The sequence below is a fragment of the Siphateles boraxobius genome, unplaced genomic scaffold (genome assembly GCF_051911475.1).
Source record: "Siphateles boraxobius isolate OS27281-9 unplaced genomic scaffold, OSU_SipBor_1 7, whole genome shotgun sequence".
NCBI lineage: Eukaryota > Metazoa > Chordata > Actinopteri > Cypriniformes > Leuciscidae > Siphateles > Siphateles boraxobius.
Genome location: NW_027509197.1, coordinates 40,276,419 through 40,299,968, shown reverse-complemented (window position 1 = coordinate 40,299,968; position 23,550 = coordinate 40,276,419). Strand labels below are relative to the sequence as shown.

At 37.4% G+C, this 23,550-nt stretch overlaps 1 protein-coding gene across 13 annotated transcripts in view; it reads right to left on the bottom strand.

Moving 5' to 3' along the window:
- Positions 1-20,118, bottom strand: part of LOC143723734 (uncharacterized) — a 31,547-nt gene extending 11,429 nt beyond the window's left edge. The window contains exons 1-10 of one of the 13 annotated variants that reach the window (XM_077216485.1): positions 19,330-20,118; positions 17,014-17,043; positions 16,706-16,747; positions 11,192-11,242; positions 9,971-10,003; positions 9,827-9,868; positions 8,783-8,824; positions 5,659-5,682; positions 5,514-5,546; positions 2,113-2,325 (exon numbers count right to left, since the gene is read on the bottom strand). In XM_077216485.1, the coding sequence (XP_077072600.1) occupies positions 2,113-2,325; positions 5,514-5,546; positions 5,659-5,682; positions 8,783-8,824; positions 9,827-9,868; positions 9,971-10,003; positions 11,192-11,242; positions 16,706-16,747; positions 17,014-17,043; positions 19,330-19,393 (574 nt within the window). In that variant the 5' untranslated portion in view covers positions 19,394-20,118. Of the gene's footprint in view, positions 1-2,112; positions 2,326-5,513; positions 5,547-5,658; positions 5,686-8,782; positions 8,825-9,826; positions 9,869-9,964; positions 10,004-11,191; positions 11,249-16,705; positions 16,748-17,013; positions 17,044-19,329 lie in introns of all 13 variants that reach the window. The other 12 variants (XM_077216481.1, XM_077216484.1, XM_077216479.1 and 9 more) reach the window with 12 other exon arrangements.
- Between the last annotated feature and the right edge of the window lie 3,432 nt (positions 20,119-23,550).

The window sequence follows — 23,550 nt, the reverse complement described above, 5'->3', positions numbered from 1 at the left end:
TAAGCTGGGCTGAGTTGAGTGGGGGACGGAGGGGGTGACTCTGGGACGCCAGAGTCACTGTCGAGCCCTCTTGAGGTGTCGTGGGCTAGTCGACGAAACACTGAGGACGGAAGGTGCCCACTTGAAGACCCTAGAGATGTCCCCTACTCGGCTCAATCCAGACGGTTGTCGTGCTGGTCCACTAGGGAGACCACACTGTAGTTGCAGCTGTCGTGTGTGCTGACGCGCCAAGTGCACTGCAGTCGTTAACGCCGGACAGAAGGGGAGTCACACCACCATATAGCAAGAAGCGTAAATGGATGGAGAAGCATAGTTTACTGTAAAGCTACGTCTTAGTGTTGCTTATCTTGGCGAAAGCCGAGTACAAATCAGCATGAAGTTTTAACACCTACTCTCGTGTAATGGAAATCATAATTATAATTAGTATTTCTATTATTATAATTAATTATTTTAAATCAACAAGCATAAGAAGCAGTACAATACTACCATAACGTAAAAATACGTTAAGATTTAAATAAATGTTTTTTTTTCCCCCATTGCATTACAGTTTGAGAATTTAAGCGTAATTCTCATTAAAATAATGTTGCAGTATAAAAAATGTAACATAATTTTTTAATGCTAAATATATATTTTTATATTTCATATATATATATAATGTTTTGATTATCGGGTGACATGTGACCCAATTTTTTTACTGTGGGATTATTTTCATGACAATTAAGCACATTTTCCCTCCAAATTCTTAGTAAGGTAATGAAAAAGCTACATTTTATTTCAATTTTTAAGTATTTTAACATTATGGTAGAATTTGTTGTACTGCTGTTAATGTTTTTTGTTAAATTATTGTATTTAAGTAATGTTCTTTGTAATGAGATTTACCCAGTATCTAATCAAAGTTTCTGTAATAAGTGTTAAATTGACCATGTTTGCATGTGTTTCAGTTACAGAGAGAGACGCACCAGTTTCTCCTGCAAAACAAACTCATTTCACTGACTGGACACTGGAAACCCTCAGTTTCAAAAACCTTCCAGTCTATCGCCCAATGCAGCATAATTATAAGCTCATAAGTGAGGGATTTTGTTAAATTTCCATAAAAAGTGACTCTTACAAAACAGCCCTCAGCACAAGTAATATTATTAGATTTGCATTCACATGTTGCTACGTTATCATCATCACACTGCAAACAATGCAGTTCTTCCTCAGTGTTTCTGTCTTGTTTTCCAGCACTAATATCAAACATTAAATCAATATACATTTACTGGAGAAGAAGCAAAACGAAGATTTTAGTTTTCTGTAAAATGTATAAAAAAAGAAAAAGTATCTTGATTTAAGAATGTTTAGATATTTGTACTGGAAAACAACAACATAATACAAGTTCAAAATAGTGCTTTTTCTAACGAAACTTACCCATATTCAAGTGTAGATAAAAAATAATGCACAAAGCTAGTTTTTTTTTAAAGCAGAGGCTCATATATTGATATTTTCATAATTATACAACAAAATATTGTGGGAGTCAATAAAGGTTTTGTAAAAATTATAAAAAATGCTGATGCTGACTGCAAACTTAAAAAAAAACACTGGTGGGGAAAGAGTTAATAACTGTGAGAAGTGTCCTATTGAAGCTTAAGAATAAAAAAGTAAAAAAGGTCATTGTGACTTTTTATCTCACAACTGAAAACTTTTATCTGAGAAAAAAACTCAGGACTGTGAGATAAAAAGTCGCAAATTACCTTTTTTACTTTTGTATTCCGTGGCAGAAACAAGTTTCCATAAAAATACAAAACACAAAACACTGTATCTATTTGTAATTAGATTGCGTTCTTACAATCATTTTCATATTGATTTAATTTCAATTCAGTTTCAAAGGATAGATGTGATTCTGCATTTGAATCTGGTCAAAATGTGATATCTTATTATGATGCCTTAAAATAGGCAACACACTATGTTTTGTAACAGATCCCTGAAACTGAGGAATATGTCAATTCATTTAACAAAGAGCTGATTGAATCCTCACGACTATTTTTTATAATTCCCAGCATTCTCTCACACACACAAAAGCATTCAGACAGGAAATATTCTTAAAAATGCATGTTTATGACATTTCCTTGTTACCTTGCTCCCGTTCCTCTTGGTCCGGTTCCGGTTCCCCTTGGTCTGGTTTCCCTTGGTCCGTTTTTTCTTGGTCCAGTTTCTCTTGGTCCGGTTCCGGTACCTCCTGGTCCGATTTCTCTTGGTCCGTTTTTTCTTGGTCCGGTTCCTTTTGGTCCAGACTCTCTGGCTCTGGTTTTTTTTCTACTTCATCTGTAGCTTTTTCTGGCTCGATTTCTGACAAAGAGAAACTATTTGGTTACTAATGTAACCCTTGTTCCCTGAAGGAGGGAACAGGAGACGTGACGACGTAATTGGGATCGCCTTGAGAGACCAATCTACTTCGAGAGTATTAAAACGAGCTAATGCACATTGGCATGCGATGATTGCATCGCGAGCATATAACGAGCAGCAGGTGCATTGCATAATGTTTTACGCTGAGGAGCCGAGCCGTGTTCGGCCGTACAGCGATGGTCAGCAACCGTGGCGATGGGACGTTACGTCTCCCATTCCCTCCTTCAGGGAACGAGGGTTACATTAGTAACCGAGACGTTCCTTTTCAGTCGCTCACATTCGACGTAACGTCGACGTAATTGGGATCCTATGGAAAACGCCACGGTTGCTGCCACATCCAGCACCCTATGCAAGACTCTCAGACCCCCAACTGGCTGGGGCAGAAGGCCTGCCTTGAGGGAGTTCGAACTGCTCTTCTGTTATACCCCACACAGTGGAACTCTTTGGATAACACTGGGAAAGCGTGCCTTTCCAGGGGAGAGGGACGCTGCGGAAGCCACATCCCGCCCGAAGGGAGGTAACATGTGGAGAATACACATATGGACTGGCTGGAGGGGCAGTGCAACATAAGGAATGTCACTGGGGTGGCTCTAGCCTGAGAAGGGGAGGCTACACCAGACAGTGACGGCAGAACGGACTCTGCCAAGGGAAAGACACGGACTCGCCGCAGGGAGCTGATCGTGGAAGAATAAGCATATGGGATCGCCGCAGGGATCACCACATATGGAACCCAGCCTAGCACAAGTTACACAATCATACGAGCACTAGGCGTGGCGTTGGACGCTCCGCAACGTCCGACTGCCGAAGGGGTGCAGAGGAACTCTACAGGGTTCGCGGGAACTTTGGTGTTACCAGCTGGTTGAAGCGAGCACCCAGGAAGAAACCGGCTCAACACGTAGGCTAAAAAACCAAGCGAACGTGTTAGGTGTCACCCAGCCCACAGCTCTACAGATGTCTGTCAGCGAGGCACCGTGTGCCAGCGCCCAAGAAGAAGCGACACCCCTTGTGGAGTGGGCTCTCAACCCGGGCGGGCAAGGCACGCCTTGGGCTTCGTGAGCCAAGGCGATGGCATCCACTACCCAGTGGGCCATCCTCTGCTTGGAGACAGCCTTTCCCTTCTGCTGGCCTCCTTAACAGATGAAGAGCTGATCTGAGGTCCTGAGGCTTTGCGTTCTGTCCACGTACAGGTGCAGAGTGTGGATGGGACAGAGAAAAGCCAGGGCTGGGTCTGCCTCCTCCGAAGGCAGCGCTTGCAGGTTCACCACCTGTTCCCGGAAGGGAGTGGTGGGAACCTTGGGCACGTATCTGGGCCGAGGTCTCAGGATCACGTGAGAGTTAGCCGGGCCGAATTCTAGGCATTCGAATCGTCGACCGAAAAGGCATGCAGGTCCCCTACCCTCTTGATGGAGGCCAATGCAAGGCTCAAAAGGTGGTCTCTGAAGTGCCGAAAGGACCAGAGACAAATCCCAAGAGGGTATAGAGAGCGGGCGAAGAGGATTTAGTCTCCTCGCCCCCCTCAGGAACTTGACGATCAGGTCGTATTTTCCCTGCGACTTACCTTCAACTGCATCGTTATGTACGGTGATAGCGGCAACATACACTTTCGGCAACATACAGCCTTCACTCCAACCCATCTTGCAGGAAGGAAAGCACAGCTCTGATCGAGCAAGTTCGGGGGTTCTCCTCGTGAGAAGAACACCAGTCAACGAATAGGTTCCACTTCAACGAGCCGTTGAGGGGGCTCTAGCGGAAGTGATGGTGTCAACTACCGCTGGGGGTAGGTCACCTAGAACCTCCGTGTCCCGTCCAGGGACCAGACATTGAGTTTCCAGAGGTCTGGACGCGGGTGCCATAGGGTGCCCCGTCTCTGAGAGAGCAGGTCCTCTCTCAGAGGAATGGGCCAGGGAGGGGCTGTCGCGAGGAGCACTAGTTCCAGGAACCAGGTCCGGGTGGGCCAATATGGCGCAACTAACAAGACCTGCTCCTCCTCCTCCCTGACCTTGCACAGCGTCTGTGCAAGAAGGCTCACTGGGGGAAACGCATACTTGGGACCAGCTGTGTGCCAGAGCATCCGTGCCGAGAGTGACACCCTTGGCGACAAACAGACTGAGGGGCAGCTCACCAGTGACTCAGGGAGCACATTGTGGCAAGTTTTTGGTTTACCTCAGCCGGCTTTTGAACTGCGGAGAACCGCTGGGCACAGTTTCCAACAGTGTCGCCGAAAGGCCACCTCGTAAGATTGGAACATCGAGAAAGCGAACCAATTATCGCATGCCAATGTGCATTGGCTCGTTTTAATACTCTCGAAGTAGATTGGTCTCTCAAGGTGATCCCAATTACATCGTCACGTCGACGTTACGTCAAACGTAAGCGACTGAAAGGGAACAGTTATTTTCAGATGTAGTCTAAACCAGCGAACAAGTCAAAGATCTGTGATGATAAAGATGGGAAAACATGTTCACTGCAATAAATGCTTTACTTACTTCATATTTCTGTCTTGTTTTCCAGTGCAAATATCTAAACATTCTTAAATCAAGATACATTTACTGGAAAAGATAGATGAATTAAGACATTAGGTCTTGTTTACTTAAACAAAAGTGAGTTTATGCTTAAAATAAATAAATGAAATTACCAATGGGGTCGAAAAAATCATCTTAAAACAACATTATTTTTCTGACCCATCTGGCAGATTTTTGTGCTTGTTTTAACTCACTTTAACTCAGAAAACAAGTCTTAATATCTTCAGTCATTTTACTTCTCCAATGAATTTACCTTGATTTAAGAATGTTTAGAATAAATATTTGTGCTGGAAAACAAGACAGAAACACTGAGGAAGAACAGCATTTTTTGCAGTGAATGTGTATAAGAACTTGTTATGAAATTCTTTAATGAAATCAGACATTTTTTTAGTATCTCAAGATTGATGTAACCATTTATATAACATTACAGTAATGTGATGACTCTGTTATAGTTTAACTGTGGCTATCAAAAGTTGTTCATAAAACGTTTTGTTTCTATGCAACAAAAACAAAGCAAAGTTTATATATGACGTCAAATTTTGGCTTTGAAAATATCAAACTGTGAGATAAAGAAGATAAGATCAAACTGAGAGATAAAAGAATAAATGAAACCTTGTTCAGTCTCTTCAGCTGGAGGATCAGGTCCTGAAAACCAAAGCAAGCGAGTATTCAACATCTGCAAACTTACAATATTCTTAAAACAGCAGTTTACAAATGTACAGTACGTGCAAGAACATAATATAAACTTTCTGCCAACCTGTTTCAGGTGCGTTGCCGTTATCTACTGTACAAAAAACAAAAAAACAATGATCAGTACAATATGCTTTTTAAGTCGCACTCAAAAAATATTTTAGGTTGTTAATTGCACATAAAATGTCCATTTCCATTATACCGTTAACACACTAAAAACTTAATGTGATTCTTATTTGTCAGTCATGCATAAATGAAGTTGCACTAAAAAAACTGTTTATTATTTATTTGCATCTATTTGATTTGATGTAAATAATCATATTTCCAAAATGCATTTATCCAAATGGCTTAGATTCAGCATACACAGGGGTTAAAGTGGGCCGGAACGGTCCGGAACTGCGTTCCGGCACCTCAGATAAATTATTAAATAAATAGATTCTTTAATCTCAACGAATCTCGCTGGTCCCGAGATGTACCGACCAACCTCCCTTCCTCCCCGCTGAACGCGAGTGATTATAAAAAAATGCGTGAAATGCACTCACGGTGGTTGAGCGCGGTAAAGGGTTCGATATTTCGCCGGACATTGTTTTCCCTTGCCACTGTTCTATAGGGTCGGCAGTCTTACAAAGATATTAATAGCAGGATTAGTTTTAACATTATTTAACCATTATCGACATTAAATATTCATTCAAAATTACCGTGCATTAATGCTGCATATTTATACCTGAGAATGCTTTGACGCGTTTCCACAACGCATGCCTAAGGGAATGTCTGCCAATTCCACTAACTGCGTTAAACGTAGCATATAATTGGTATTATTTAAAATTACTTTTCAAATTCCAAATCTTGTAGAAGGTTCCTATTGGCAATGCTGATCTGGTAGCCTTGAGTAAATTAACTTACGTAAGAAAATTATTCATAAAACTCATCAGTTGAGCCTATGTTTACTTTCTTCACTGACACAGACGAAACTGAAAAGACTATCAGTCAAAGTTCATCTTTAGGAGGGGAGGAAATACGGCAGGATAAGGAGACTGAGAGAAAAATAAAGATTAAGATGAGAGAGCAGGTATTGACAAATAATTTAATGCACACTGACATGGTTTTAAAGCTATTTGCTATCCATTTTTGGCCTTCAAAAGTGTTAAATTGCACATATGTAGGTCAGAGAAATCAAAATGTTCTACCTTACTACCTCACATTTAAATGCACATGGCTGTGGGGTGTGTGGGGGGGCAGTTCAATTTTTGGCGCAGTGTTCAGCAATTTTAACATAGTATCATCATCATATCAGTGTTGATGGACCAAAATGAAACCATCAAAATATCAAGTAAATAAGTTTCGTGATATGTGGTGCCACAGTGACACTCTTGTCCCAAAAAGTATTGCTATACCACGATACTCAATATGTTGTCCCACGGTGAGTCATTTTTCCCTGTTGCACCTACACAAAATTTGAGGGTTCCCCCACCTACCAAATCCCACTTTAACCACTGAGCATACATCTATTCATTGTGAAAACATATTATTCAGTTAAAAGGTATGAATATGACTAGTTGTGGAACAAGCAATATTCAGTATGAGGTTGAAAGAAATTGGATGTACTGATTATTAAGATATCTGGTTATTGTGTATTTAAAACACTTTCAGTTTATTAGACCAATCGCAGAAATATAACCCGTTTCATTTATCTATGACTGACAAATATGCATCACATTAAGTTTATTTGATTGGTAAACACAAGGAAATGTTATATGCAATTCAAATACATAAATCTTAAATTTAGGTGTGAATATTTTTTGCGTGCACACAGAATTTATATTTCCATTGATGTCAATTATTTAGAAATTAGTTTTGTAGACAAATATGAATTGCCAACATAAAACATAATATTTCAGCCCTGTTTATGCTATTTTAAAGGTTCCTAATTTTGTTTTGGAGTCTCCTACAATAGATTTACAGGCATCTAGAGTCAAAAACACTTTAATTTTCTCATAACACTGCAAAAAATGCTTTTCTAACTTAGTATTTTTGTCTTGTTTCCAGTCCAAATATCAAAAAATTCTTAAATCAAGATACATTTACTAGATGAGTAAAATGACATGAGATATTATGTCGAGTTTTCCGGGGGAATTAATCAAAATTAAGTGAGTTGATGCTTAAAAAAAGCTAAATTATCTGCCAGTAGGGTCAGAAAAATAATGTTAATTCAAACAGAAACAAGATTATTTTTCTTACCTCATCAGCAGATAATTTTGCTTTTTTTTAGCAAAAACTCACTTCATTTTGATTTATTTCCCCAGAAAACACGACTTAATTTCTTGTCATTTTTCTACTTTAGTAAATGCATCTTGATTTAAGAAATGTTTGATATTTGGACTGGAAACAAGACAAAAGTACTAAGTTAGAAAAGCATTTTTTGCAGTGAATATATACATTGCAGAATCAGCTAATTTTTCAGTGTCTGAAACAGTTTGATCAAAGATTCAGTCTCTCTAAACCCCGCCTCTCTGAGCGCTGCTCTGCTCTGATTGGTCAGACGGCACAGTCTGTTGTGATTGGTCGACCGCTTACAGCGCGTGTTGAAAATGAAATTTGAATTTCATCTTAGAAACGATGGCGTATCAATATTGTCAAAGTAGATTTGCTCTGGCAGCAAAAAACAGCGTCTTCTCGAAACGAACAACACGAAACAAACTCTTCCAGTCTCTGATAGTGTTTGAGGGCGGAGCTAAGTAGACATCGTTCACCGACAGCCAATGAAGGCCATTATGCAAATTTGTTACATTGTTACATTGGTATGTAACAAAAAATAAAAAGGAATTGCTGAATCAGAATCGAATCTTTCTTTTGGAGACAATAACTTTATTTGTTGTGCACTTTGATCATTAAAACTTTGCAGACCTTTTACATTCATAAACCGGTCTATTACACACTATATGAAAGGGAATATTTGAAAAAGCATAATAGGGGCACTTTAAGTTAGAAAAAAAATTATAAGCTTGGGGGAAAAAACTAAATAAGGATGAGTTTGGGAAGAAAATGTCCCAGATACCTTTTTTGAGAAAGCAATTTGAGAATGCCACAAAGTTGAACTGCCAAAGGACTCGCCACAAGTGTCAGAATAACACACACTTTGAGCAGAGCTAGCGGAAAGACATTTAGAGTTAAGTGTCGTATTTCTACAGTACCTGCTTCTACAGGAGCTTCTTCTTCAACAGATTTCTCTTCAGCTGATGAACACAACATGACGGAAATATGAGTCAGATATATGATGATTGTTTATTTGAAATATGTGTGGTTATAGCATCACTTAATCTGATAACATCAATCCTGGAGGAATGTGTGAACGGGATGATTGTCACACACACACTGTTATTCTCCAGTGTTTCTCGAGCAACGTATTAAACATTGCATCTGTTTTTTCACTACATTTCGGCTACTGACTCTTACCGAAACGGCAAAAAATGTAATAGTCAAAACCACATTATTATTACAGGCCCGATTAATTTCCATGACTTTTCCAGTCCTTCATGATTACAGGATAGTTTAAAAATCCTCTTATACAGAAAGAGCAACTTCTAGCGATGGAATATTTTAAGGTTGAGCATAACTGGAATTATCTGTGAGAAATTTCCATGATTTTTTCATGATTCTTTCAGGGGTTTTTTTTTTTTCTAAGACATTAGTGTCCAAAAGTGATGCTTAGGAAAATTCACATCTTCATCCTTTCAGTCAAATATTATTAAAGATTTTGTAGTCATATTGTAGTCACACACATGTTTTATTAGTGATGATAACGCAATGAAACATGACAAACTGTGACAACATAATTTCTGGCCGGATTGTCATACAAAGAAATTATGAACACATGCAAAACTAAGAGAGAACTAATCAAATATTAATAACTGATTATATTGTAATCAATTTATGCTTTTTTTTTTTTTGCATACTAAAATAAAACCTGTACCTGTAGTTTGACTTTTTTGCCAAATAGTGTTGTCAGATAAATACCTTTACCAAGCTTAGTATTTTTTCTTTCCTCATATTTAAAAATATAAAATATTTTCCTCATATTTTGATGGTTGAACTTGTAGGGTCATTAAAACAAACATGACTTTTGTCCACTGCTGTATATCCAGGTTTTCTATGAATGATTTTAACATTTGTGTTGTATTATATCATCTCTATGTTATCGTCTGTTTTGTGTGTGTCTTTATTTCAGTGATATTTACCGGCTGGTGTTTCTGTCGCTGACGGCTCAACATCGGCAGCATCTGTGAAACACACACACACACACACACCATTCATACATGGCAGATCTGGGCGATGTTGATCTTGTTTTGTTCAGATGTTATAAGTGTGTTGTAAACCTGTACCCGGCTCCGGCTGCGTCTCTTCAGCTTCAGTCTCTATTAACAACACAAAAGACAATAAATCACAATCTTCCAAGGTGTATCATAATACAGATCACACTGATTCTAAGATTCTGTATGAATGCATTGACTAACAGTCTTTATTACCTGGCAGAATATTCTGATTATTATTAATCATTGACGTATTTGATCAAACTGCATATCGCATTAATCCGGTTTACCACAGAAGGGCTATTTGCACATTGCCTAAGAATTAGTGCTATTTAGTGTCATTTACATACTGTTGTAAGTTTAATTAATAGTTTAAATTAGTTTTTATTTTTATTGGAAAAAAAAAGTTTTTGTTTGTGTTCATCATTTTATTATTTTTTATCTTTCTATTTAGGTTTAATTTATTTTTATTTCAGTTTTTTATTAATTTTAGAACGTAATTCCAGTTTTTCAATTCAAAATTTCCAATTTTCATTTAGTTTAAGTTTTTCATCTAATATTTATATTTGATTTTACTTCAGCTTTATTATTATCACTGAAAAGGATTTTAAATAGTTTGTTTTACTTCAGTATTTATATTCATTTATTCACATTTAGGAACTTTAACTCTTAAACTTATTTCATTTAGTTGCTAAAGGCAACATTTCAAATTTTTGTTTAGTTTAAGTTTTTCGTCTAACATCTATATTTTATTTCAGCTTTTTTTTATTACGAAACACGATTTTAGTTCAGTTTTAGTTTTTCTTTTTTATTTCCCTTTAGTAACTTTTGTTCTTCAACTTCAACTTATTTAATTTAGTTGCAAAAGGCAACATTTCAGATTTTTAGAATTTTATACTTTATATAGTTTTGGCACTTCCATGTGAACACATAAACATAAAAATCATGTTTTGTGCATTTTAAGTCAAGTCATCTTCATTTATACAGCGCTTTTAACAATATAGATGTTTCAAAGCAACTTTACAGTGATAATAGGAGATTACAGTAACAGAGATTGTTTTGGCTTTACAGCAGATCTAGAATAAAGTTATTGTCCAGATAAAGTTTTGATTGATTCACTTCCGTCGCAATGATCATTAGTTATTAGCTTAGCGGCTGCTAACACGACACCGTTCTAACAGAAAACAGAAAACCTTTAATGTGTTCCAGCCGCTCATTTGCACAAGAACAGTGTGTTTTAGTTTAGGTACACCTCTTATTAATGATAAAATCAGTGTATGTGTGTGTGTGTACCTGTAGGATCTGTGGCTTCATCCACTGTTTCTTTAGTTGGAGATTCGGCGTCTGTAACTTCACAATCACAATCACAATCAGAGACGTGACACTTCATTTCAACATTAATGATTCCTGCACTGTACTTTTTTTATTATTAAATTAATAAAAATTTGTAATCACAGCTTTTTATCTTTTGTCGAATTAACTTAGATAATTAATGTGGTTCGGATAACAAAATATTTTGAGTTTTGTGACCCTGGATCACAAAACCAGTCATAAGTCGCACTGGTATATTTGTGGCCAACAATAAAAAAGTATGGGTCAAAATTATCGATTTTTCTTTTATGCCAAAAATCATTAGGATATTAAGTAAAGATCATGTTCCATGAAGACATTTTGTAAATTTCCTACCGTAAATATATAAAACATTTATTTTTGTGAGTGAATGCTGCACAATCGTGAACATAAATGGACGACTTTAAAAGCGATTTTCTCAATGTTTTGATTTTTTTGCACCCTTAGATTCCAGATTTTCATATAGTCGTATCTCGGCCAAATATGATCCTATCCTAACAAATCATACATCAATGGAAAGCTTATTTAATGAGGATGTACAAATCTCAATTTCAAAAAAAATTTTGTTGTATTAATTGTATTAACTCAAATTTTAAAGGAACCAGGCAGGTAACTTCCTTTTTTAAGTTAAACCAACAATATCTTTTTACAGTGTGTCGGCAGCAGAACACCAGTGGTTTTCAGACCTCATACTTCTCTTCTTTTTTTTGTTGTATTTTGTATTCATACTTCTCTAACACATGGCGTCTCACTCGTGCCTCGAGCAAAACACAACCTTTGGCTCATCTTTTCTCAAACGCACAGGTGACGATAAATCAGATGCTCACGCTCTCCGTCGTCTAAAGCAGCCGGTAAATCTTCCGTGGGTGTGTTGTGTGCGAATACATATATATAATCTATGTGTTACAAGTCAGGACAGTTCTGAGTTTCTACCGTAAGTTTAGAAACATTCAGCGGGTGAGTTTATCAAGAACAAACCTGTTCAAGGCCCCCCGTATCACGTTTCATTACCAATATCACATGACACTAGCTTAACATTACAATAAATGCAATAAGAGCTACTACTGAAGACATTTACCATCACAGACATCATTACACGGAAACATCACTGAAGAAGGTGGACAGAATAACACATGATCTTAAAGGATCGTATCATTTACTCGTTTTGTGTCGTTTCCTATACACTTTCCTTACACATAGGCTACTAAGGGATTGACACTTGCCAGCCCGGAAAAGTTATTAAAGACATCGTTAAAATAGTCCAAGTGACTACAGTGGCTCAATCTTAAGTTTATCAAGCGACGAGAATACTTCTTGTGCGCAAAAACAAACAAAAATAACGACTTTATTTCAACTATTCATTTCCTTCTGTGTTCTGTGCTTCTGTGTTGTACGTCACACGCATCACACACATGACCAGCATCAGCCAATAGTGAGCTTACGTGTGACGTACAACACAGAAGCACAGAAAACAGAAGGAAATGAATAGTTGAAATAAAGTCGTTATTTTTGTTTGTTTTTGCGCACAAAAAGTATTCTCGTCGCTTGATAAACTTAAGATCGAGCCACTGTAGTCACTTGGACTATTTTAACGATGTCTTTAATAACTTTTCCGGGCTGGCAAGTGTCAATCCCTCAGAAGCCTATGGAGGAGTGATCCAGCTCTCAGATTTAATCAAAAATATATTAATTTGTGTCGCGAAGATGAGCGAAGGTCTTACGGGGTTGAACAACATGAGGGAGAGTAATTACTAGGGCTGGGTACCGTAACAAAATATTCGATACCGATACCGATACCTTGACTTCGATACCGGTTCCTGAACGATACTTTTTTCGATACCAATTTTATCAATATAACATTACCTAAAAAAAAAACTTTTATTTTTTCAGTTTGTTGACTTTTTTACACTCATATTTTGAGTCTGTAAAAAAGCACCAATGCTAAAGTTTTCTATGTTTCCTAATCATTTAACAACATGTATTCTTTACTTCAATGACCTCATTGTTTCTGCCTTAACTTAATTCATTTTTTAACAATGAAACTGAATGAAAATTAATTGAAATGCATTACAGTCACCTCTGATAACAGATCACTCTAAATTGTAATTTAGACACATGCATTTTCTGTAAAGCTCCTTTGAAACGATATGTATTGTGAAAAATGCTATACAAATAAATGTGAATTGAATTAAATATAGGCTACTGGGGTGCGGGATATATGCCTCGCGCTCAGCACACATGAAGCTTGCGCAAAGCACTGGCAAAAGTAGCCTAATGATTATGGATGTGTCGGGAAACGATAGCAAGGAGATATTTTAATTGTTTATTAATGAACAAGTGTTTACTAAACGTGTTGGCTGCAAAGATGATTATTGCGAATTTGCGATGCTGACTCGTCATCCCTGCAGTAGTGAACGCGCGCCCGCCTATATGGATTAGGTAATCAAACTATTTATTTCTAATTGTTTCGTTTAAAAGTAGACATATTTTGAACATATATTTCTCATGTCTGTGAGGCAAGTATCCTATACGCTGAGTTTCGGTTCATATGTGACACGCTCCAGTTCTTGCAGTCGAAGACGGATAAACTTTCTACTCTCGAGTGTATTCTGTGCGCTTTTAAGTGCCTTATCAGATTTACCGTGTTGCTGGTCTTGGCAGCAATTATCTTGTCGAAAATATTGCATTGAGTCAGGTACATAGCTACACTTTTGATCATTTCCACATATTTTCTATCTATCAGGGTTGGGACGCTTACACACACACACACACACACACACACACACACACACACACACACTACAGCCTCACGTGCGACGAGGCACGTCTCTGGGCAGCCGTGTAAACTAGTGTTTTTCCGCCACAGCCAATCATGCTGCATGCTTATTGTTTCACTGACGTTGACGAGATTAACCACTTAGGTACCGAAACTTGGTACCGAAAAACAAGACATGTTTCGATACTCAGTAGTATCGAGGCAATTCGGTCGGTACCTAAAAAGTACCGAACTCGGTACCAAGCCTTAGTAATTACTGACAGAATTTTCATTTTTGGGTGAACTATCCCTTTAACGCTTGTCAATGGAGCGGTGCCAGACTCCATGTACAAATGAAATGTACGAGAGTCTGGTGGGACCGGGCTAGTAATAGGGGCCGCCTTGATAATCCTACATAAGGGCCCAGTCTTGGCTCGCTACGCCACTGCTGTTGTCGTGTAAATAAACGGCCAAAACACATAAAAAGTTTTCATTTTTAGTTAACCCTGATAAGAACTTATGATAAAATCACAGATCCCCAAACTCTGAGTAAATATACCTAAAATGCAGGTGTTGAAGAGAGTCGTGTTGATCGTCAGTGTGTTTCGCTCTAAACACTTTCATGTGTTTTCAGAGCATGAGTCGAATAACAGCCCATTAGTCATTACAGCATTAGAAAGAAATGCTGGTGGAAGGCAGACAGATACTTAACTAGTTACTAAATCCCCCCAAAAAACCAAACAACAACTCTGAATCGGTGCCTTTGAGAGCTAGTCTTGACAAAAAGTTCACTTCATGCTCTGAACAAAGATGAAGTTTAGAACAGGGCGTACCAAAGCACAAAACCTGGTCACTGGTTTATATTTGGAGAAAGCCAGAAATGTCTGCCAACGGTTAGAAATGGTGGGGAATAATTAATGATATGGGCGCACGTCTCGAGAAAGTCATTTGATCGTATCCATTGTGTGTGTGTGTGTGTGTGTGTGTGTGTGTGTGTGTGTGTGTGTGTGTGTGTGTGTGTGTGTGTGTGTGTGTGTGTGTGTGTGTGTGTGTGTGTGTGTGTGTGTGCGCGGCTCCAAGAGAGCAAACGTACATTACATCTGTGTTGTAAATAGGTATGGAATTATTAAAAGAAATTATGTTTATGAGTGTCTTCTGCTCACCAAGGCTGCATTTATTTGATCAGAAATACAGTAAAAATTGTGAGATATTATTATAATGTAAATCAGCTGTTTTCTATGTGAATATATAGTAAAATGTAATTTATTCCTGTGATCAAAGCTGAATTTTCAGCATCATTACTCCAGTCTTCAGTGTCACATGATCCTTCAGAAATCACTATAATATGATGATTTGATGCTCAAGACACATTTATGATTATTATCAGTGTTGGAAACTGTTCTGCTGCTTCAGATTTCAGTGGAAATTGTGATGCATTTTATTTTCCAAGATTCTTTGATTAATAGAAAGTTCAGCATTTATTTGAAATATAATCTTTTGTAATACTATAAATGTCTTTGTCACTTTATCAATTTAAATCAATATCAATTTACGTACCCCAAACTATTAAATATTAATGTATCACGTGGTTTCCCAGAAAAAAATATGCAAATCATCATATTATAGTGATTTCTGAAATATCATGTGACACTGAAGACTGGAGTAATGATGCTGAAAATTCAGCTTTGATCACAGGAATAAATTACACTTTACTATATATTCACATAGAAAACAGATGATTTACATTATAATAATATCTCACAATTTTTACTGTAATTTTGATCAAATAAATGCAGCGTTGGAGAGCAGAAGACACTCTTTCATAAACATCAAACTTTTGCCTCGTAGTGTACAGTAAGTTTAAAAAAAAATTTATCTTGATAACTTTGAAAATTGGGCAGTGGATCTCAGCATGCTTTGAACAGGATTGGATTTAATTATTTCATTTTTCAAATTAATTTAAATGTAAAATTTTGTTTTTTAGCAACCTAGTTCCTATAACTGAACATAATTTCAGATGAAACTGTTAAAAACAAAAAATGTAATATTTTTTTTCGAACCAAAAGAGTGTGCAACTTTTATATTAGAATATTTTTCTTCTAGCAGAATGGTGTAATATCGCAATACATCTGTAAGAAACAGCAAAGAATGGACCAACTTCCTTGTATATTACAGTACAAACGTTTATTAAAGTGATAATTTGTCCACCCCATCAACATATGCATCTAACACGGCTGGTGTTGGAACGAAATGCGACAGTGACGTTCCTGTAAATTCAATCACACCCACATTTCTCCCATGACAGAGATCTCGATCTTTAAGTTATATGATGTCGATCGCTGGTTCTCAACTGGTTTCGCCTCAGGACCCTGATTTTTTTAGTTGGATATCAAATAGCGACAATAACAAACCCGTATCTTATATCACCAACGTCATATTTTCTTTTGTTTTTCCTTTAGCTGCTGGTTTTTAGGCATGAGGGCCGTCTGTGTACATTGACATCTATTTAATTTGACTTCCAATTTATACATACAGTCTTTGACGTCAACAACCAAGAAGGACATTGGAAGGGTTTCTACTTTTAAAAGCTAATAATTCTAATATTATCTGATTAATTGTGTTTTAGCATCATTCCTCCCTGTTACCAGTTGAGAAGCACTGCTGTGAATTATATTATACAGAGATATAAATCTTATCATTACCTTCATCAGGAACGGTTTCAGCAAGGTCATCCGCCGGAGCCTCTGAATATGAGATAGGTAAATTAGCAACCCATATTTATGATCTTTATTGTGTGCCAGGTGTTATATTGAACCACGTTAAAGGGTTCACTAGAATAATCATAATTCTCTTATGAGGAGGTACTGTAAAATAAGCCTGCCCTGAGAGCTGTAAAATCTTGACATTTCTGCTTTTTATTGCTTTGGCATAGAGCAGAGGAAGTTTTCTGGAGAAGGGTGTGTTCACAAAACAATTATGGCAGTTATTAAAGCATATGATCGAAACTTACCGCCATTCTCAGCAACTTCCAATCCATCTTCTGAAAAACAGACAAAAAAAAGGCATTATATAACATTCGATTAAACCTAGCATTCCTAAACAACTAATAAACCAAGAAATATCTGGTTCAGTTAATTTAAGCTTTAATTTTTCATACTGTACTTTATAATGTTGTGACGGACAAATTTACCTGCTATTGTACATTTACACTTTACAATACGGTCCCATTAGTTAACGCACAATCTTAATAATCTCATTAACTAACAATGATCAATACATTACAGTATCCATTAATCTTGGTTATCATTAGTTAATAAAAGTGCAACTATACTTCATGTTAGCTCAAGTTCATTAAATAATATTAACATTGCATATTACTAGGACATTGGATGTTTATTAGTACTTATAAAGCACATATTAATGCCTTACGATCATATTCTACATCCACCCAATACCTAAACTTAACAACCTTACTAACTATTAATAAGCAGTAATTAGGAGTTTATTGAGTCAAAAGTCATAGTTAATTTTGAGAATTGGAGCCTAAAGTGTGACTATAAACAAATACTAGAAATAATAGTGCTAGTAATATATATTAACATCTTTATCAATCTAAATATATTTTTCTTACTGTACATTTTAATGTTATGATGCGCAAACTCCCTTGTTGCGTTTAAAACAACTGATTTTAGTTGTTATTGCTTTATTTTTCATTTATGTTACAGACAAATTACTTTAAAATGTGCCCTTTGGTTATCAGTCATAACATGATCAGAATTTATGATATCAGAATAACTATTATTCTAAAATGTAATAAGACATCAGTCAAACTCTTGACTGCTAATGAAGAGATCTGGTTTAAAATGATCTTTGATTGAACCAGACACAGCTTCAGTTTTAATGCAAATGTAGACTGTCATCTGTCAGAGGCTTTGTTTTATTAGGGATCTCACACATGAAGTCTTCACGCTTTCTGGGTTATAAAATGACGCAGATCCACCTTTCGAGTTCGTCACGTTTCAGTGTCTCTACATTCAAGCGAATCCTGCTTGTATTTGCACAAATGACTGCAACACACTTAAGTGATTTACTTCCCCAATCTTTTAATTTCAACCGTCGCTCTTTGAGGTTTTTGGCACAGTTGTCAGATTAAGATACACAAAAGAAGTTTACTCTGTGAGTATGAGGACGATGGAGACACACCTGTCCACACAAACACACACACACACACACACACAGGAGCCTGTGAACAAAGACTGTCTCCCTCACAAAATAAAAAATCCAAGGCTGTAGGAATGAATGCATTAGACATTGCTGTGTGTTGGAGAGAGAGAGAGGCACGCAAACTCCCTCGGGTGAATCAAAAGCATCCCTTTCGTAACTCCAATGTGTTTTCCGCGTAGGGTGTGTCTACATCTGGGACTAGATTGAGTTTCTGGGACTACACCTCACCTCAGTCTTTCTCAATTTACAACGTTGAACTAAATGCGTGTCTCCCGTCTTCATCTGGATGAAATTTCACATGTTTGCAACAAACACCCCCATAAATCGCCATAGATATAAAGAAGGAGCATGTTTCCCCAATATTCAGATTTTCAATGGCAGATCAACGTTTTTTTAATTTGTTCCTCCCGATCCTAAACATTTGGTTCCATCCTGTGAATATTTCAGAACTGTCGTACATGGATGAAGTCATTGAGAGACTGATCAGCCAAAGCTGTTAGTCAAGAACACAATGTACAAAGGGACTATACAGCTTCAGCATGTCTAACAAGTCATTCTCACAAGGGCTTATTTTACTGATCAATAACACATAACTCATAATGCTTGAATTTACACTCATATATAGAATATTCATAGTCATTTTGTGCCAAGCATGTGATCTTGGAGCTGATATAGACTCACTCTACTAAACAAAGACATGCATTCCTCCTATTTAATCTATGACTCTTTCTCTCTCTTTGTGATATATAGCTATGTATTAATTATACAATACATGTATAGTTCATAAATACACACTGAACAAGCAGGCAGAAAACTGAGAAACATTTGGTTACACTTTACTTGAAGGTGTCTTTGTTACACTGTAATCATGCATTTAAGAACTGAGTAATATTAAGTAACTACATGTACTTACTATATGGTTAGAATTAGGGTTTGGTTTAATAATGCATTATTTATAGTTATTAACATAGTGACTATGTAAGATGAAACAATTACACTGTAAGAAAGTGTGAGCAAACTTTGGTAGGCTACTTTTCTTTAAAACGTGAAAGAAAGTTTTTTCTCTCTCTCTCTCTCTCTCTGGCAAAACTAGTCTACTTACCTTGCATCTTTACTCCAGTCACGATTAAACTTCCAAGGACGAAAATCCACACGTATGACATCATTGTGGCTTGAATGAAACTGAGCTGAATGAGGTATTACACGAATCTTAATGCTTTTAACGCGTGTATATTTTCTTAGTACACTTCGTGTTCGCACGCATGTGGCTGGTGTGCAACTTTCCGACAACCTTTTGTTGTACAAACTTTCCTGGGTGTGCAGCTCTGAATCTAATGCCCACCCACATGTGGGATTGACTTGTGTAGGATCCAATTGCAGGTTTGACTGTGTAAAGCCTCAAGCACGGAGGATGCACGAGGATCCCCTCCTCCCCCTCCTGTATCTGTATCATATCATGACATTAGCTTCAACAAAAGCATGCATACCTTGACAAATGGAGAAGTGGATGGCGTTTCTACTGAGAGGGGTTATTGGTCCATCTGTCTCGTTTCCCTTTAGAAGCCTAATTTAAATTCATAGCGGGTTTTTTTGACATGCATAAACAATTCAACCATGTTTTACATGCACACAAAGCCCTTTGCTGAACACACACCTAAACCCGCGACACGACTGAAACGTTTCCTAAACGTTGCGAGGGAACTTCCCCAGAACAACGAAAGGAATAAATTGAGCTTTTTTAAACCCCAGTGAGCTGCCAACCTAGGAATTGGTTTCTTTCTGCTTGGTAGAAAACCACCCATGCCTCTAGGTTTTAAGACACAGCTCCATTCATGCGTTTCTGGGGAAGTTCCTTCGCAACGATTAGGAAACCTATTACTATTGAACTTGAGGCACCCGGCGGGCGAACAGTGTGGCAAGCCGGTTTAGCCTAAAGGGGTGGTTGATTATGATTTCACTTTTCTAACTTTAGTCTAGGGTGTAGCATGTGGCTGTTTGAGCATAAACAACATAATGAACATAAACAACGTATAATGGTGTCAATGCAAGCAGATCAATATATTAAAAATAATGTTAAATTTAATGTCCCCAACTAAGCAAGCCAAAAGCCAATGGCAACAAAGGCGAAACACGACCTACACGGGTTCAAATCACGAACCCTAAAATTTACATAAACCCCGCCCCCGGGAAAGCATTTATAGATTATCATGACAGAATATGCTAATCAGTGACAAGATAGTAAGCTCCACATCAGCTTCATAAATTCATCAACTATCCATTCAGAAATGTCATTCCACATTGTCAATTCTTCTTGAATCTTTGACTCCAGTTTGAACAGAAAAGGCAAAAAGTTTTTGAAATATCAGAGGATGTGTGTGTGAGGTAATCGGAGCTGCGAACACGAGCTCCTGAAGCTCCGCCCTCTGCGCCGAGAACAGCAGCTCATCTGCATTTAAAGGGACACACACAAAAGGCGCGTGTTTGCTTTTTTTTTACATCAGAGACTTATTTTACATCTTCTGAAAAGGGCATTGTAGGACCCCTTTAAATTTTTCCTAGATTTACTTGTCATAATGGCATTTTTACTAGTAAGACTTAAATTGGAGAGCTCTCTAATTCAATAGGCCTACTAGTAATGATTCAATTGTAGAGCTGTGTAATTAAAAATGAATGGAAATCAATGGAGACATATGTAGAGCTACATTTGTAGAGCTCTCTATATTGGATTTATTACTAGTAAGAATTGCAGGGCTCTGTGATGTTTATTAGCATAAGCACCCAATTAAAGGTAAACTGTCTTATTTCATCAGTCAATCATGAAAGTCTAGTGGTTGAAAACTAATGGCAACATTAAATCCAGAAAAGAAGCAGAAATTCATGAATGAACAGGACAAAGTTTGAGCGCGCACACATAAAATCTGAGCGAGAGTAGACCCGTGTATAGGCCTATTTGAAAGTGTGCGTAGTTTTGTGCCGAGAGCTAGTGAAAGAAATTTGCCAGTGAGCGAGAGATTCTTATCATGGATGCGTTCTTGTGTTACAATAATGCACTCTGACATTTGTCACTAAAATGATGCCACAGAAACGGCCTAAAAAACGAGAAGTCCTGTCTGAAAGCTGTAATTGTGTGTTTTTCTGTGGGTGCTCGACCATGAACCCGGGACCTATGGTATTAAGAATTGAATTGTAGAGCTCTCTATTTGAATTCTCACTAATAATTCAAGTGTAGAGTTCTGTATTTAAAAAATAAATGGAAGTCAATGGAGACAATTGTCTAGGAAAAATATATTTGCAGAGCTCTCTAATTTAATTCTTACTATAGGGTAGAATGGTCATACGACGAGTGACGCTGGAGACATTTTAAAGGGATATTTCACCCAAAAATGTAAATTCTGTCAGTAATTACTATCCCTCATGTTGTGAAACCCCGTAAGACTTTCGTTCATCTTCGGAACACAAATTAAGATATTTTTTACTAAATCTGAGAGCTGGATCACTCCTCCATAGGCTTCTGAGGGATTGAAACTTGCCCGCCCACCGAAAAGTTATTTAAGACATCGTTAAAATAGTCCAAGTGACTACAGTGGCTCAATCTTAAAGCAACACCAAGGCTCTTTTCCTCTGCGGTCGACCTACAGGTTGGAAGCAGAATTGTCCATTACCACTGTCGTAAATAATTTAGCCTACCGCCGCCTACTGTCGCACGCGCACGCTCGCTGTTTATCCAGCACCAGCTTTGGAATCAACAATGGCCACAGACAAGGTAGAGTTTGATGCATGATTTTATGAAAGTATGATCATCACAAACGAGCAATTGTAGCAATTCTAACGCTTGCCGTAAAGCAAGTCAAATTAGTAGTTTTCTTATGTCTCATTAGAACTACAGAAACGCAACCCGATCTGGCAATCTTACACAGCGTGGATATATCAGATAAAGGACCGCAAAGCTGTGGCATAAGTGCATTTCACCATGTCACGACTTGGTGAACCACTGAAACGATTTTGGAAACATTATTTTAAGATAAAAATTGTTACTTAGTGATGCTTTAAGTTTATCAAGCGACGAGAATACTTTTTGTGCACAAAAACAACAACAAAAATAATGACTTTATTTCAACTATTCATTTCCTTCTCTGTGGGCCTCGAGTGAGTTCACTAGTGTAACAGCGTTTTTGGGTGAACTATCCCTTTGAGCTAAAACAGCTTGCCATAAGAACAGCAACGTGTTGAGACAAATCGCTCAGGTTCAAGTTAACAATCCAATAGTTTATCTTTTGAAACAGGTTTGGTAAAACCATGATCTAAAACACCTTAAGAAATAACAAAAGAAAATAATGCAATTTTTTTTTGTGGTGGTGGTGGTTTGTAAGTAACCACAAAAAGTGTACACTGGGGCTAAAATGGTGCAGGATATACTTAGAGACAGTTTCCCCTAGAAATTGCTCAGTTTCACACAAAAAACGGCAAGTATAAACGTGACATTTTTTTTTAAACTGAAATATAGTAGCATATTTTCTTGTAATACATACTACAATAATCGTTGTTTTATTTACGACTTTAAGAATTTTTTTTTTTTTTACAGTGTATTAACTTTGTTTACAAGTTAATCAGTGCGCGAATTTCACATGACGTTATAGACGCTCGGGAAATCAGCGATTGCTTGTCAAAGTCCTCCCGGGAAGTTCGTATTTATTTACGAGGTGGGAAGTCGGTTCAAGTCCCTTTTGACAGAGCAATATGGCGGTCTAGCCTACATTCTCTTAGCCTATTTAACAAACAAAAATGCAGCAAGGTTTTTTTTTTTTAACTCTAGCTACTCCTAGAAAATGAACACCAAAAATGTGCATCAGGTCTTTTGCTTTTTTAACGTTTTTAATTAAGTCACTGTAGACTTTATCGTTGCACACGAGCTATTGAATTGTTATATTACAATGTTATTATATGTTGTTCAGGGATATAGCATTTTGTTGTAAATAAAAAAGCCGAACAATGTCACTGCTATAGGCCTAAATAATATAGCCTACGTCTCTCACTGACACGCCCCCAACTCGTAAACATCGGGGCTTAAAGAAAATCCCGAGTTTCGCACTCTTATTTACGACTTTGTGGTGGTGTTCATGTGCGTTCAGCTCGTAAATACGATCTTTTCGAGCAACATTAACCACAAACACAGATGAACATTGACGAAACAGTGATTTGTGCATTTGTCCATTTGGAATTTTATCGTTGTGTCATAAACATATCAGAAAGTAAGCGTTTTGTTAAAGTAGAAATATCAGCCTACATTTGGCTTAATTTTTGGCTGCAAAAATTATTCCGCAAA